At 41.3% G+C, this 18,218-nt stretch overlaps 1 protein-coding gene across 2 annotated transcripts in view; it reads right to left on the reverse strand.

The window, feature by feature from the left end:
- MYRFL (myelin regulatory factor like) overlaps window positions 1-18,218 on the reverse strand; it is a 140,228-nt gene that overhangs the window by 24,759 nt on the left and 97,251 nt on the right. For both annotated transcript variants that reach the window (XM_024992288.2, NM_001102323.1), the window contains 2 exon segments: window positions 2,017-2,180; window positions 1,314-1,377 (listed from right to left, as the gene is read on the reverse strand). In XM_024992288.2, the coding sequence (XP_024848056.1) occupies window positions 1,314-1,377; window positions 2,017-2,180 (228 nt within the window).

Consider the following 18,218-nt stretch of genomic DNA (forward strand, 5'->3'; position numbering starts at 1 on the left):
TCCAGCTTGTGATTCATCCAGCTGGACATTTTGCATGATGTACTCTGCATAGAAGTTAAATAAGCAGGATGACAATATATAGCCTTGATGTAATCCTTTCCCAATTTGGAACCAGTCTATTGTTCCATGTCCAGTTCTAACTGTTGCTTCTTGACCTGCATACAGATTTCTCAGGAGGCAGGTCAGGTGGTCTAGTATTCCCATCTCTTTAAGAATTTTCCACTGTTTGTTGTGATCCACACAGTCAAAGGCTTTGGCATAGTCAATAAGGCAGAAGTAGATACTTTTCTGGAAGTCTCGTACTTTTTCAATAACACAAGGGATGTTAGCAATTTGATCTTTGGGTCCTCTGTCTTTTCTAAATCCAGCTTGAACATCTTGAAGTTCATGGTATTATCTGTTTCCCAATGCAATTAAGTAAACTTTCCCAAGAACACTTCTACATGTTTATTTATCCATGTATTTATATCTGTTGGCATATATCAAGAAACTTGTCTGCACCATAGCATTTTAGTACTTTTTAGTAGAATACTGAACTCTTCTTAAATCCTCTTAGAATAGTTCAGCGATGTACAGAAGAAGTAGAGAGTAAAACAGGACAATGGCCCAAATATCAGGTCAGCCCTTAACAAAATATAGATGAAGGTCATAAATATCTTCCTCTGGGAATATCAGTGGATCTGAGGCATAAGCTGAGGTTCACAGCTTTCTATGAATGCACCTAGGAAGAGAGGACTGAAGCTTCCCCCTCACTGACACTTCTCTGCCATGGATAGGCTGTCCTTTAAGCTAATAAATGATTAACCTTCACTTTTTACTGTAAATGTTATCCTATTTGATGAAATGCTCCGTTCATTAATAAAGTTGCCACATTTTAAGCTTTGCAAGCAAATGAATACCTAGTCTCTATTTGCATATAGAGTACCGAATGTCAAAGGGAAAAGAGAGATTTAGAGATTAACTGACATCCCTTTGGGATCTTTTGGAACCAAAGATAAGGGACTAAATCAAGTCAAGGAATACACACAGGTCTTATAACCCAGGGTCATCTGCTGATGAATTTCTCTTGTTGGGGAATATACACACAAAAACTGGCAGAGTAATATTTCTGAAATGAATGTCCCTAACCTCCTCTTTGAAAAACCAATTAATATCTATTAAAGGAATAATATTTAAATGGCTTTGTGCATAAGGATACATACTAGAGAACCCATCAACAAATAAACGATGAAAACAATTCTTGATTAATTTTCATAAACTCTATTTTAATAGAAAATATCATCTCTGTTCATTATAAATTTAAGTCTATTTACCTTGCTGTTTTTTTTGGAAATGGTCCTTTTTGGAGAAGATGCACTAAGAGCTCTGCTAAATTTGCTTTAAAAAGAGAAAGAGAAAATTAATTACAAATCAAATGCCTCTCTGGGAGTTATATGACAAAGGCCCAGGCTGTCACTAACACAGCAGTATGGCTCTTTTTTTGTAATACAGTGGTAATTTTAAAAAGGAAAGTCGAGGCAACTGAGAGTTCTTTTTGTGTAAAAGAACTTTAGTAAATATAAATAAATGCATTAAAATTTACATTTCCCTTTTTCTCAAAACTATAGCCCAGAAAATATGCACTTACATCCTTAAGTAATAAAAAATAGAATAATTTTTGTCCCTGAGGATCAAACATGGTTTTCTAAATTTAGAAATGGTCCCCTTTCCTTGTTAAAAAGAGAGACGGTCTGTTTTGTTAAAATGTAGTGCATCCTATAATCACCACTCTTAAACAGATCCATTATATTTTGTTTCATCTTAAAAGCAGCAACAGAAAAAATAAGAAAATTATCATATAAAATAATTGTGTTTCAAAACATTCATTCTAAAAGATGAATAGAGACTTAATTAAAACAAAGTAATGATTGCTGCTTGGTAGACAAACCATTCAGATTGTTACAGAAAGGTCTTTCTAGTTATAGAAAGACCCTCATTCTCCCTTTCTCCACATTTCTATGGCAGTCGTGGAGGTACCTGATTGAGCTCGCCTCACTGGCAGAGGACTTCGAACTACTGAGCCGCTTTAGCCTGGCCAGCTTTCTGTTCCATATTTCTAACTCTTCTATTCTTTCTTCAAGGTTGTTGGTTAATTTGCAAAGCTGCTTCACTGCACCCACATTTTCCATGAAGATCTGGTCCTAAAAATGAAAATAATTCAAAGCACATAAGTTTACAGTTTGAGACCACTAGATAAGTGTCCGCAGCCAATCTAAAAATAGTTCAACCCTCCATTGAAAATGGTTATACACACACACACACACACATACCACGACACACACATACCACGACACACACACAACCTCAAGTTCATTCAAGACAAATCTGGAGGCTAGAAACTTAAAGTGATCTTGCTAAACTTCTGGTTGTGCAGTAAAACTGCTTATGTTCAGTTTGCAATAAAATGGAAATATGTCCTTGTAATCTAAGAGAGAGAACAGAGCTGAAGGACATTGTCAAGTTTTGAATCCAAAGATTTATTTTCAATGGCCATTATGCTCTATTTAAAACTCATAAAAAGAAAGTCAGAACAGGCTTCTGAATGTTGATTTGTGTGTGCATCACTAAATCATCATAAGGAATGACTCCAGTTTTCCCTGGTAAAATGTACATCAAACTGCTCAGGTGAAGGAAGGAAGAATAAAGATCTGGGCTTTTCTCTGAGCTCTGCCACCTGCTAGATGTGAGGCCCCAATTAAATAGAACAACTGCTCTGAGCTTCAGTTTCTTCATTTATAAATGAGAGAACAATTCTTGAGGTGTTAATTCTGTCTTGCTATTACATGCAATTTATATTTTAGCTTAAACAAAATTTAAAAAATAACACTTAATTCTTCCTATTCAGAGAAAGTTATCCACATGTCAGAAAGAGCAAGAAAGGAGAGACCAACCAAAACCATAGGGTGCCAGACATCCCTTCCCCTACCCACACACTTCAGCCATCATAGGAACATGTGTGTCTATCTTGTGTGTGCACGCTCAGTGACTAAGTCGTGTTTGACTCTTTGTGACCCCATGGACTATAGCCCGCCAGGCTCCTCTGTCCATGGGATTTCCCAGGCAAGAATACTGGGGTGAGGTGTCATTTCCTTCCCCCAGGGATCTTCCCAACACAGAGATTAAACCCATATCTCTTGTATCTCTTGTATTGGCAGGCAGATTCTTTACCACTGAGACACCTGGGAAGTCCCATAATTAACAATGCTGCTGCTGCTGCTAAGTCACTTCAGTCGTGTCTGACTCTGTGCGACCCCATAGACGGCAGCCCAGGAGGCTCCCTCGTCCCTGGGATTCTCCAGGCAAGAACACTAGAGTGGGTTGCCATTTCCTTCTCCAATGCATGAAAGGGAAAAAGTCGCTCAGTCGTGTCCGACTTTTAGTGACCCCATGGACTGCAGCCCACCAGGCTCCTCCGTCCATGGGATTTTCCAGGCAGGAGTACTGGAGTGGGTGGCCAGTGCCTTCTCCATAATGAACAATACTATATTATATAATTGAAAGTTGATAAGAGAGTAAATCTTAAATGTTCTCACCATACACACACACAAAATGTAATTATATGAGGTGATGGGTTTGTTGATAAACCTTATTATGGCAATTATTTTGCAATATAAGTTTATACCAAATCATCATATTGTACACCTTAAACTGACATAGTGCTATGTGTCAATTATATCTCAACAAAGCTACAAAAATTCAGCTGTGAGGGAGGATAGTTTATTTAACTAAAACAAGATCGGAGATGAATTGATAACTGTGGAATCTGAGTGAAGTATATAAATTTTATTACTGTATATGAAGTATATAAATTTTATTACTCTTCTCTCTCATTTTGTATGTTTGAAATTTTTCACTAAAAAAATGTTTAAAAATAAATAAAGCACAAAATAAAAACAAAGCAAAAAAAAAAAAGTCTCCTGACAAAGGCTCTTCTAAATTTTCTAATTCTGGTACAGATTTTCCTTTACTTCTAAATTTGTTTTATAAAAACAAGTCAGAAATCACGAAGATAGGAATGACATTCTATGGTTCTAAACCATAATAAATGTCATATTACAATTTACTGTAATGAGTAGAAAGCCTTAGAGTAGAATTATAACTGTATTATTTAGAGTGGGTCACAAGGTCATATGATGTCCACTTAGCAGTCCAACACAGGTTCCCAAGCATCATCTCTGACTCCCTCCTCCTGCAGGAAATCCATCACACAGTTCATCATCCAAAATCTCCTGAATCTACCTACTTCTCTCCATCCTCACTGGAATTACTATTTCTCAGAATATTTTTAAAAAAATTTCTTGGCAACTGGCTTCATTTTTTTCTCCTTTAAAAAAAAAGTTTGCTTGATATATTAATTTGTGATTTAGTTCACACTAAAACAGACTGTGGAAAATGATACTGATATCCTCTCTAAACCACAGTCAGTTTTTTCTGCCATGTTTCTCCATAGGACTTTTCATGCTGCCTCATGACACATGAGCGATGGCTGCATTTGTTTGGTTACATGTCAATAATGACGAAAAGCCAGCTCTGATTTTTCCAACTCAAATTTGCCAGCACCATGCATCTTCCATGCAGATCCAATGGGCAGGAAAATAATTCATGTGTTTTCCTATTTAAGAGGAAACAGAGCTGGAGAGGGGATTTACTCCTACCTTTCAATAGTAATGATGGCTTTGACTTTATGGATCCAAAGGAAGATTACCAAAAAAAAAAAAAAAAAGTTTCTAGAACATGTCATGGGGATTGACTCTTATTAGACGACTTCTGACTTATCCTCTATCATCATAGTGAAGTCAGCACAAATATATTATTCAAAAACATTACTACATTTTTAATCAAAAACATAATCTAGAATTTTCTGAAAATGACCTTTTCTATGCAAGTGGTAAGGTCTCCATGAGTTCAATTTAACTATGAATGTGCACCTAGATGACTGAGGAACTTTTTCTAAGTATCCAACTTGGATGTAGAGGTTCATATTCATTAGCACTGAGAAGTGCATAGGGTTGGGGAATTTTGAAAAGCTTCCCCATCTGATGCCCACTGTTGGTTAACTATTTTGTAACTGAATCTAATTTAATTACTCAACTCTGTCCAGTTATTATTGACCATTTCAAATGACCCACTACCTCAGCTGAAATGTAGCTTTACAATCGTGATGTAAAAATGATGAAAATTAATATGTACACTATTACGTATGAGGTAGATGGTTGGTGAGAACCTACTGAATAGCGTGCGTGAGTGCTTAGTCACTCAGTCGTGTCTGACTCTTTGTCTGTAGCCCACCAGGCTCCCCTGTCCATGGGATTCTCCAGGCAAGAATACTGGGGTGGGTTGCCATGCCCTCCTCCAGGGGATCTTCCCGACCCAGGGATCAAACCCATGTCTCTTATGTCTCCTGCCTTGGCAGGTGAGTTCTTTACCACTAGCACCACCTGGGAAGCCCATTGTATAGTACAGGAGAAAGAAAGAAAAAGGTACAATGTGTTTATAGGACATTTATTAAGTCAATCTCTAAAATGCATACCAATATACATTAGGTGCTGAATCCCTAATCCCTAATTTGATCCCACTTATAGGAGACACCTAGAATAGTCGAATTCATAGGATCAGAAAGTACACTGATAGATGCCAGGGGCTGGGTTGCATGGGAGAGGGAGGATGGGGAGTTAGTGTTTAATGGAGATAGTTTCAAATGAGGACAGTGAAAGATTCAGGAGATGGATAATGGTGAGAGGTGCATATACTTCGTGTCATTGAACTGTGCAATTGTGAAGTCGTTCAGTCATGTCCTACTCTTTGCAACCCCGTGGACTGTAGCCTATCAGGCTCCTCTGTCCGTGAGATTTTCCAGGCGAGAGTACTGGAGTGGGTTGCCATTTCCTTCTCCAGGGGATCTTCCCAACCCAGGAATTCAACCCCGTTGCAGGCAGATGCTTTATCATCTGAACCACCAGGAAGGTAAATATGGTTAAAATAGATGTTTTATGTTATGTGACTTTTACCATAATTAAAAAAAATTTTTTTAATGATTAAACCAGCTTGCCACCAAAAATTGCTCATAAGTCTGGGGGTAGGGGTAGTCTTCACCCAGTATTTAAAAGACTTGCTTTGGGGTAGAGGTACACATTGGAGAAGGCAATGGCACCCCACTCCAGTACTCTTGCCTGGAAAATCCCATGGACGGAGGAGCCTGGTAGGCTACAGTCCATGGGGTCGCAAGAAGTCGGACACAACTGAGCGACTTCACTTTGATTTTTCACTTTCATGCACTGGAGAAGGAAATGGCAACCCACTCCAGTGTTCTTGCCTGGAGAATCCCAGGGACGGGGGAGCCTCGTGGACTGCCATCTATGGGATCGCACAGAGTTGGACATGACTGAAGCGACTTAGCAGCAGCAGCAGCAGCAGGGGTACACATGGACAGTGTGAGCATATTTTTTGGAAGGATACGTAGGGCAGTTTGGCAAGTGTGTGTGCACAGAAAAACAACAGGAAGAGTTTGTGAAACCAGAGACCTTGTTTAGCTTAGACATGCCTCTGTCTCAGCCTCGCCTTTCACACAGTCCCCGTCACAGGCTGCGCTCTAATCATACCTAACTTTGTGCCCCTCATGGAACATACATCAGGTATGCCCTGGCCTCTGACTGCTCCCTCTGCCTTGACCAGCTGTCATCCCTCTTCACCCACCTGCCTTTCACTTGGTGTCATGCTGACCAGTATTATAAACCCCTGGAGACAGGGCCTGCCTTTCGTCCACCACAGATTCTTCAGCACCGGGCGTAAATGAATGAACGTTTTTACAGCCGTGAGTCAAGAAGCCCTGAAGCACTGAGACAACATAACCTTGCTCTCTGGTGAAACTGAAGGGAGTGGCCAGACTTCCAGTCTGTTTCTTTACCCGAGGTTTCTCTCAGAAAAACGAAGTCTATGTTCCAAATTCCCTTTCCATGTTAGGAAATTCGAGTGACCTCAGCAAACCAACACTAGTGTCTGATGCCCTCAGTGTGATGGGCTAGTGACTTGCTGGTCACCTGCCATGTGACTTCCACTCTGGCGGTACACACCCTCTCACAGCCTCCTCACCCACTAGGAGACAGACCGCAGAATGCTCCCCCATCCCTTGCAGGACTGGCCATAAATGAGCCCCCACACGGGGGAGCAGCCAGGCAGCGGACTTGATTTCTCCTCTATTTGGGAATCCCAGCTTGTCCCCTGCCTAAAAACACTAAGGAAGGATAACTAAGCCTGATAGCAGAGAATGCTTTGAGAAGTTGAAACAAACTCTTATTGCTTTCCAGGGAGAGTCACAGACTTGAAAAATCTCTCCTTGTGGCATCTGATGTTGCATAGACTGATGTTTTTGTAATAAAATCATGGGAATAAAGCTGCCTATAATTGAGTATTATGAAAATGATTGTCCAAGGGAGAAGAACTGTCTTCTAGCCAATGGGTGTGCCTGGCAATTGTTTAGGCTTTGGATAAACTCAGCTTTAGATCTTTGTCCAAGAGTTTATTTGTGGACAGCTCACCAAGCCTTGATGTGGATTAAAAAAAAAAAAAAAGCTAGAATCCCCAAACCAGAAAAGCAGGCTCTGAGATGATGTGGGAGCTCAGACTTCAGCTCAATTTCTAGCAGGTCCCTGGAGGCAAGGTTTCCCTCTTCCGGGGAGTTTTCTCTTGCAAACAGGGCAACTCTTGGGCTCACTCCTCTGGAGGTTGTGTTTTCACCTCTGCTTTATGTGGGAGGAGCACAAGTTCACGAAACTGTTTACAATTATGTGTTTTATTGTTGCCCTTTGTTTGCTTTAGAATTCTTGCTTAATTTTCATTATCTCTGTTTCAATGTAATTTTCTGTGGAAGGGCTTGAGTCCTTTGACTGAGATGAGTTTCCAGTTGAACAATCACATGGCACAGTTCGTTGCAATTCTTTGATTTCTTGTCTTCCCTGGGTGGCCAAGGAGCTCTCTTTGTGGGCAGTGTCTTATGACTCCTCAGGGCCAATATAGTTCAATATTCAATTAATGACAGAATCAATAGTTCTTTTTCAAGGACCTGGGATGTGCTAACCATTGTCTTAAGTGTGTGTGCTCATTCAGTCGTGTCTCATTCTTTGTGACCCCCAAGGGCTGTAACCTGCCAGGCTCCTTTGTCCATGGACTTTTTCAGGCAAGAATACTGGAGTGGGTTGCCATTTCCTTCTCCAAGGGATCTTCCTGATCCAGAGATCGAACCTGTGTGTCTCTTGAGTCTCCTGCACTGGCAGGTGGATTCTTTATCACTGCGCCACCTGGGAAGACTGTCTTAAGTACAGGGAGAAAACAATTAGATAAGGTAGATAGGATCTCTGTCTTCATAGACCATGTTTTCTAGTGGGGAGATTAGCCAAGAACAAGTAAACCAGAAGTAAATAATATAGTTTTAAGTTGTAATTAGCATTAGGAAGGAAGCCATTGAAACAAAAAATAATTGTTCCTCTTTTAAGCTATTGGTATAGATTTGGTCTATTTTATTTAAGATAGCAATGATGGAAAAAAAACTTAAATAACAGAATCAAGTGGAAAAGTATATTCTTGTCCTGCAAAAGAAAGGTAATCCAATAGAAAACTGGGCCAAGCAATTCACATAAGGAGAAATCTAAATAGCTAATATAAGAAAGAGATGTACAACTTTATCACTCATCAGAAAAACATAAATTAAAACAGTAAGAAACCACTTTACCCATATTAGAAGTGAAAAAAAATAGAAAGTCTGAAAATGTCAAGTATTGATGAGGACACAGAGAAGCAGTCAGCCTCATGTACTGCTGTTATGAGTTGGAGCTGACTAACATTCTGGCAGCATTTTGTAGAAATAAGGCTGTGTAGATCCTATACCACTTCCGGAATGCATGCCAGAGAAAACCGCCCACATATTCACAAGGAGGCTTGTGTGAGAACATTCATCGCTGCATAGTTGTGGTCAACAGAGTTGGAAGAGTCCATCACTGGAAGAGAACGTAAGGACACAAGCCAAGGAATTTCACGCATCAAAGTAGGAGCAGATGTATATAATTCAAAGAAATGTAAAACACATTCATGAAACACTAATAATATTCCAGACAGCCTGACTATCCAAGGATATATATGAAAGACATTAGCATGGCTGCCATTGTTGTGGGGGGTGCATGGAAGAGGAGGATGCAGAGAAGAAACAATTGAAACATGTATAATATCATGTATGAAATGAGTCACCAGTCCAGGTTTGATGCACGATACTGGATGCTTGGGGCTGGTGCACTGGGACGACCCAGAGGGAGGGTATGGGGAGGGAGGAGGGAGGAGGGTTCAGGACGGGGAACACAGGTATACCTGTGGCAGATTCATTTCGATATTTGGCAAAACTAACACAATATTGTAAAGTTTAAAAATAAAATAAAATTTAAAAAAAAGAAAGAAACAATGTAAGAAAGAAAAAGAGCAGCACAAGGAGGAAGGTAGTACCTCCACTCTAAAGTTCCAGAGGTAAAGACAAAGAGGAAAATCTACTAGAGAGAAAAAAAAAGGAAAGAAACAGATTTTACAGCTTGAGAGATACCACTCCAAATCCAAAGTGTCTTTACCTACTCTCCACTGCTCTTACTCAGTTTGTCGTTCGAAGGCAGAGTGATGGACTCTGCGTGGTTGAGACTGAGCTCAGCAATCTAAGAGCTTCATGGAAGAAGGCTAAGCAAACTGAACTATACCTACAGGGAAGAAGCTGTTCTGACCTAGTGGCCAGACTTTACAGGTAAAGAAAAGTTAGTACTTATCAGAAAGGGACTGGAGTATCTTTAAAGACTTACTTTTTAAGAAACTATTCAAAAATATTCTCTTTGAAACTTTTGGCAAAGGTCCGTGTAGTCAAAGCCATGGTTTTTCCAGAAGTCATGTAGGGATGTGAAAGCTGGACAATAAAAAAGGCTGAACATCAAAGACTTGATGTCTTCAAACTGTGGGGCTGGAAAACATTCTTGAGAGTCTCTTGGACAGCAAGGAGATCAAACCAGTAGATCTTAAGGGAAATCAACCCCAAATATTCACTGGAAGGACTGATGCTGAAGCTGAAGCTCCAATACTTTAGCCACCTGATGCCACTGGAAAAGACCCGGATACTGGGAAAGACTGAAGGCCGGAGGAGAAGGGGAAGACAAAGGACGAGATGGCTGGATGGCATCACCAACTCAATGGACAAGGGTTTGAGCAAACTCCGGGAGATAGTGAAGGACAGGGAAGCCTGATGTGCTGCAGTCCATGGGGTCACAAAGAGTCGGACACAACTGAGTGATTGAACAACAACCACCACTTAGGTAAATGAAATGTGAAATTCCAGGTATTGAATTAGTAAAGGCATGAATAAATGGGCTACCTGATCTTCAAAGCTTTGCCACCACCTGCTGATATAATATTTAAATTGCAGTTTTAGGTGTCTGGAACAGTGCTTCTTTTCCCAACATTTTATTACAAAAGTTTTCAAGCATACAGAAAAAAATTCAAGCATGCATTAAAAAAATTTTAATTGCAGAGTAAATGCCCACATACTGCCTCCCACTGTAATTTCACAATTAGCATATTGCTCTAATTCCTTTATCACACATCTGTCCATCCATCCATCCATCAACCCATCTTGTTGAAATGCATGGAAAAAAATAAATGAGCAATTACTTTTTAAAGATATAGCTACAAAAAGAAACTTCCAAAAAAACAATAAATGTCTTGTGTGTATGTGTCTGTGTGTGTTAGTCGCTCAGTTATGCCCGACTCTTTGCAACTCCATGGACTATAGCCCACCAGGCTCCTCTGTCTATGGAATTCTCCAGGCAAGAATACTTGAATGGGTAGCCATTCCATTATCCAGGGGATCTTCCCAACCCAGGGGTTGAACCTGAGTCTCCTGCATTACAGGCAGATTCTTTACTTTCTGAGCGTCAGGGAAGCTTAGTACATGGCATATATCTCTCTAAAATTAAGAAACAAGAGAATTTTCTCCCTGCTCCCAGTGTAAAGAGCTCCTGGGAAAGAAGATGATCTACATGGATTTCCCTAGAGGTCCAGTGGCTAAGACTCCATGCTCCCAATGCAGGGGGCCTGGGTTCGATCCCTGGTCAGGGAACTAGATCCCACATGCTGCAACTAAGAGTTCACATGCCACAACTAAAGATCCCACGCACCACAACCAAGACCTGGCATAGCCAAATAAGTAACTTTTTTAAAAAAGATAATCAACAGACAAGTGGTCAGTTGTTAATATATCCAGAGTTGGTTGCAAAAGCATATGAGCTTTAAGCATTTGGCTTGGGGTCAAGTCACTCAGTGAGTGCAACAGGGTATACTAATTCCTGTGGGAAATATCACTGCAAATAACGAATGAATTCTATTCCTCTCTTGATGAGAAAAGAAGGGACTTTTCTAAACTAACTATGGATGGGGCAGGGTGGAGGGTGGCACTCCTTAGTACCACATTCCCAGATCTGATATCAAGGGAACCAGAAATCTGAAATGTGTGTGAAGATCTCCTAATTTTATTTGTTTGTTTGTATTTTTTGGTATGCAGGATCTTAGTTCCCTGACCAGGTATTGAACCCATGTCCCCTGCAGTGGGAGTTCTGAGTCCTAACCACTGGACCACCAGGGAATTTCCATCCTAATTTTTAAAAGCAGGCAATGAATTTGAAAATTTCTTAAACATCGTGAGGTAAAAAAGTATCTGCAGGCCAGACTTCACCACAGCCTTCCCATCTATGACCTGTGACCATAACCTTTTCCTTATGAATTAATACCTTCACCCCTGTCTGCAGCTCCCCCTCAATCCCCTAATTGTTCGCTCACATTCTATACTTCCAGTCACCTCCATATGTCTTCATCTGAAAGTTCAGCTGGCATTCCAAACTCGAAATTGAACTCATCTTTTCCCCCAGAAAAACACCTCTCCTTCTGACTTCCTTATGTGAAGAGAACCACGTCTCTTCTATTCACTGCGATTCAAAAACTCATGCATTAATATAAGCAAAGTCTTATTGAGAACCCACAAGGTATCACATACTGTTTTATTTTTTTTTATTTTTATTTTTATTCTTCCAATTTTATTTTATTTTTAAACTTTACATAATTGTATTAGTTTTGCCAAATATCAAAATGAATCCGCCACAGGTATACATGTGTTCCCCATCCCGAACCCTCCTCCCTCCTCCCTCCCCATACCATCCCTCTGGGCCGTCCCAGTGCACCAGCCCCAAACATCCAGCATCGTGCATCGAACCTGGACTGGCAACTCGTTTCCTACATGATATTTTACATGTTTCATTCCATTCTGTTTTAAATAACACAGGATGGGGACTTCCCTTGTAGTCCAATGACTAAGGATCCACCTTCCAATGCAGGGGATGCAGGTTTGATGACTGGTGGGGATACCAAGATCCCACATACCATGGGGCAACTAAGCCTATGCATCACAACTACTGATCTCACAGCTACTGAGCCGGGGCCCTCTAGAACCTGTGCTCCACAGCAAAAGACACTCACACAGCACGATGAAGACCTAGCACAGCCAAAAATAAAGAAACAAACTGAACATACACACATACGCAAACACACACGCGAGATCGACGAGGCACATTCCTAACCTTGAGAAACTCTTAGTCCAGTGGAGGAGACACTGAATAGAAAAAGAAGAATAACAGAGTGAGACAGACACTCTAGAAGATGTCTATCCAAAGGCCTAAGGCAGCGTGTAGACAGGAGCAATCCAGGCATCATGGAATCCATTAACTCAATCACCCAAGATCTCTCAAAATCCTACAGTCCCCTAAACCCTGGGGTTAATGCCACATAGAAAGTACTGGAGATAGAGTTTGGAAAAATATAGAAAGATTTGCTCTCACACAACCACCCAGGGAGCTTGGCAAAGAACAAGTAGGCAAATAAAGGAGCTCATGTCAGATAGGGACAGAAGTCTCCAGAATGCTGGGAGCAAGTTTGCCGTGTGTCCCGTGTTAGAGGCCCCACTGAGGGGGAGTATGAGGCCTGTGCCAGCTGGAGGGAGAGCCCTTTTCAAATCATTGCCAAGGCGCTCTGCACCCTCACAGCGGCCCTGGATCTTAGAAACAAAGTGAAGTCAAGCACCGCAGAGACTCTTTTAGCCAAGGTGGTCAGAGAAGGTCTTGCTTTGCGATCCAAATGATGAGATCATCTGAAGGGAGGGTCTTTAGGGCAGAGAACAGTCCACAGAACACTTCCAAGGCAGAAACAAAACTTGGAGTGTGGGGAACAGAAAAAAGGCTGGGAGGGAGGAGCTGGGAACAAGTCATGCGTGTGTGTGCAGATACATCAGATTCTGAAGGTCTCAGCTCATTCAGATGGTGTTTGGTGGCTGAGGGGTGTGAGTGTTAGGAAATGAGTTAGAAAGGGAAGATTCCATCCAGATTGTGGAGGGTTGTAATCATAAACCAGTGAAGATTCAACAATGGGAAAGGGGGATTATAGGATGAGATATTTGTTTTGTTTTGTTTTTAAGGAAAATGATTCTCTTGGCATCTAGTAGGTCAGTTACAGGGTTGCTATGATGGCCAAGGAGAAGAATGGAGAGAATAAAGAAGGGAGCTGATATACAAGAGACAGTGCCAAAGTAAGAACAGCAGGACTGGGTGTCACATGGATACTATGGATGAGAAGAAGGAAGGTTTGGGGGCCTTTATGATCCCCTTCCCCCCTTGGCCACACTCAGTCCCCACAACCCACCAATGCCTCCCTTCCTTTGTCTCTCAGTCTCGTCACTTCCCTTCCATCTGAGAACCCCTGCCTAGTCTCCAGGGAGCCCCTCTCCTTCCTATGAACTAGGTAACACTTCATCTATGCATTCCACAGATTCATTACATCTCATGTTTTAACTTAGAGCTTTATTTCTTGGGTACCTGTCACATCACCCTGCTTAGACTGACAGCTACTTGAAGACAGGAACCAAGTGTTATTTATCTTTGTATGACTCAAATAGACAATTCTTGCCACATTACAGCTGCAGGAAAAATAGAATCCAAGAGAAAAAGTGGCCACTAAGTTATGGCAGGGTGGCTTCTAACATGCAGTCTTAAAAACACACACAAACAGATTATTCAAGAACTGGTGCTCATAAGATGAACCTCATCTTTATATAGGCTCCACTGTGAATTCCTTTAAGGCAGTTGTTATGTTTATTGTGGACATTTTTATTATACCACGTATACCTAATAATAATGCTCAAGAAATGCAACCAGTTGTTCCCAAATAATCACAGAAACAAATTTTAAAAGTTGACAAGTAAAGAGACAGATGAACAAGCCAAAAGGCAGAGCCCCAGTAGTCTAGCTCAGGAGACTATGGTGTCCACTCTAAGGCTCCCTTGCTCTCAGTATGAACCCCGAGTCCTCTCACCCCATCTCCCATGGCTGAGCTTTCACTGAGCCACCCAAAACATGAGAAATTTAGAGAAGCAGCACATCACCCCAGGAGAGGTTTATCTCACAAGGTCATCTCTCCTGTTAAGGAGAGAACGGGTACTTCCCTGGCCATCTAGTGGTTAAGGTTCACCTTCCAATGCAAGGGATTTGAGTTCAATCCCTGTTTGGGAAGCTAACATCTCACATGGCCAAAAAACAAAACATAAATAAAACAAAATCAATGGCAACAAATTCAATAAAGACTTTAAAAAATGGTCTACATTAAAAAAAAATGTGAAACTCATATGTAAAACAACCACCAAAAAAAAAAAAAAGAAAGGAAGAAGAGAAAGAAGAGTGGCTTACATCAACTTTGGCTGACATCCCTAATCTCCAACTTTGGTTGTTGTATGGACAATCTGTAAAGATCCAGAATTCTCTTTCCTATTTCAGCTTCAAGTCCAGGTGAAAATGATATAGCAACCATGGAGCACAACATTTCAGCATTTCCAGATTCTAGTTTGCATTTTAGCTCCAGTGAGAATTTCTTTATAAAAGAGAAGAGAAATGGAGTGCAGAGGGAGAGACTTGTATCTTAATTGGATCTCCACCTATTATTATAACACACAAAGCCCAGGAAGTGCTAACGAAGGTCTTGAAAACAAACAGGTCTGGACAAAGCAAGATAGATTGCCATGGTGCAACATGAATAGGGAGGAGCCCAGGAAAGCAAGAGTCTGTCTGTACATCTTTCTCATTGCACAGTTAAGAAAGAGCCTGGAGGTACTTTCCTGGCAGTCTAGTAGTTAAGACTTTGCCTTTCAGGGCAGGGGGTGTGGGTTTGATCGCTGGTCAGGGAACTAAGATCCCACATGCCTTGCAACCAAAGAGCCAAAACATAAAACAGAAGAAATATTGTAACAAATTCAATAAAGACTTTGAAAATAGTCCATATAAAAAAAAAGAAAAAACTTTAGAAAAAAAGAAAAAGAGTGTGGACAATAGGAATCACATACCCTATGACTTTTTTTTAACATGCATGCACATTTTATTTAACGTGATCTCATGGACTGAATTTTTTTGCTGTCTCGTTAGTTGTATTTGAAGTAGAGTATTGGAGAAGGAAATGGCAACCCTCTCCAGTGTTCTTGCCTGGAGAATCTGAGGGGTGGGGGAGCCTGGTGGGCTGCCGTCTATGGGGTCGCACAGAGTCAGACATGACTGAAGCGACTTAGCAGCAGCAGCAGCAGCATGGACTGTAGCCCGCCAGGCTCCTCTGTCCGTGGGATTCTCCAGGCAAGAATACTGGAGTAGGTTGCCATTTCCTTCTCCAGGGATTTTTCCATATGCAGGGACAATTTCACAAGAGAATGAAGACCTGAAAACATGAACAGAGCAGCAAACTTCTAAACTCATTAGACAAAGAAACAATAAACTTGTGAAGAAGCGACAAGACAGAGAGATTTGGGTTAGGGATAGAAAAAAGTGAAGAAGTAACTAGTTAAGGTTTAGTTAAACAAGGTTTATTTATGCAAAATTCTTTGCCCCCAATTCCAAAGGGCTTCCTTCCTCCCGGTACAGGGAGGGGACCTCTCATATCAGCCTGTGCTACTTCACCATAAAGGATATTCTGGGATGAACTTATAATGTAGAAGAGGGATATTCCAGAGTGTGGAGGTTTAAACCAGCAATTCAAGTCTGTCCTCAGAAGTGAGTCAAAGAAGAAAGCCGGGCTTTAGAGTGTGGGGATATTCATCTGCTCTTGGTGTCACAGATGCTGTAAATGACTGTGGCCTTGGTGACGTTGCCATAGACCATATCACTACATATCTCTTCCTAAGAGAATCGTCCCTTTTCCTTTCTGGATTCTTGTCAGCTCTAGTTATTTATAAACTCAGTGTCCCCTTGGCATGGATGGCTTTTCAGGTGATAAGTGAACCTGGCTGCTTGGAATAGGAATGCCACCCCCCAGCTTCCTAGGATTCTGGGCTTGTTTCTTAGCAATGAACTTGGGATATAGCTTCCCCATGGGAAGTGGGGCATTGGCCCTCAGAACTGCTAATCTTCTTGACTGTCTCCATTCAACTCATCTGGGAATGGGAAAATACTAGGCTAGAGGGAGAACTATTAGGTTGGCCAAAATATTCTTTCGGGTTTTTCCATACCATCTTACGAGAAAAACCCGAAGAAATTTTTGCTGAACAGTGACAGTCCTAAGGTCCTCAGCAGGCGCTACCCACACAGGTAACATAGAAATCTCTTTCCTGAATGTTCCAGGAAACAACTGGAGACAGAAGTAAGACAGCTGCTATCAGACGAGACCCCAAGAGCCCCCACCTTGGCAGCCTGGTGACGTACTCCAGGACCCTGAGGCTGACAGCTGGGCTTCTGCTCTTTCTCTCACCCCAGGAAGCTTGAAAATGCAAGAGTGTGAGGGTGACTTTATTTTACATATACCTCTAAATATATTTTATATTTTAATATATGTTTAATGGCTTCCCAAGTGGCATAGCGGTAAAGAGACTGCCTGCCAGTGCAGGAGATGCAAGAGGCGTGGGTTCGATCCCTGGGTCAGGAAGACCACCTGGAGGAAGACAGGGCAATCTGCTCCAGCATTCTTGCCTGGAAAATTCCATACGATACCTCTGAATATATTTTATATTTTATTATATTTTAAAATATATTTTATAACATTTTATTTTATAAATAAAATAGTTTGTATTTTAAGTAAATTATATACAAACTTTGGTGTTGTTTTTATTATTAAAAATACATTTCTGGGTAACTCCCTGCTGGTCCAGTGGTTAGGATTCGGTGCTTTCAGGGGCCCCAGGTTCGATCCCAGGTCAGGGAACTAAGAAGCCACAAGCCATGTGGTATGGCCAAAAAATTTTTTTTAATTTCTTCAAATACATTTCTGATGATAACACCTCTCAAGTGAACGTAGCCTAGGTCTGAGAGACTGAAGAATTTCTCCTATGGAGGATGTGGTCCTAAGAGGCAGGAAAGTGAAATTTAAGTTGCTTAGTCATGTCCAATTCTTTACCACCCCATGGACTCTAGCCCACCAGGCTCCTCTGTCCATGGGATCCTCCAGGCAAGAATACTGGAGTGGGTTTCCATTCCCTTCTCCAGGGAATCAGAGGCAGGAAGAAGTATTAATAACTCAACTTCTACTACTCGGCCCTTGCAGCCCAGTGAACAGGCCATCTGATGCTGTAATCTAAGTGATTGTTGTTTAAGAGCTTGTAGGTAGAAGACTGAAAGGGCCTACCTGGCTACTCCAAGTGTGTCTTGCTGACCGGCAGGACTGGCAAAATAGGTTTTACCTGGAGGCTGGTTAGAAATGCAGGATCTTGGGTCTCACCCTGTTCTGGCTGAACCAAAACCTGCATTTTAATAACACCCCCACTGATTCATGTTCACTTTGAAGTTTTTGAAGCACTGCCCCAATGAGCTGACAAATTACAAATTACTCTTCACTCAAACATCTCTTCCGACTACCATGAAATCCCCATGTCAATCAGCCTTCCCTCCAGCATCAAATATTATAATGCGATGGAAAGCAAATCAGCCACAGAGTGAATCTGCAACCCTTGCGAAAGATGCAGGATTTCACGGAATTAACAGATGTGATCTGGGAGAGCCCCTCAAATCATAACCGAAGCATCAGCTAGTAAGGAAATGGCAGACTCCTTAACAAGCGAAGAGGAACTAATCTACAAGGGTGGTGACATTCCTTCACAA

Source organism: Bos taurus, chromosome 5, assembly GCF_002263795.3.
Source record: "Bos taurus isolate L1 Dominette 01449 registration number 42190680 breed Hereford chromosome 5, ARS-UCD2.0, whole genome shotgun sequence".
Taxonomy (NCBI): Eukaryota; Metazoa; Chordata; class Mammalia; order Artiodactyla; family Bovidae; genus Bos; species Bos taurus.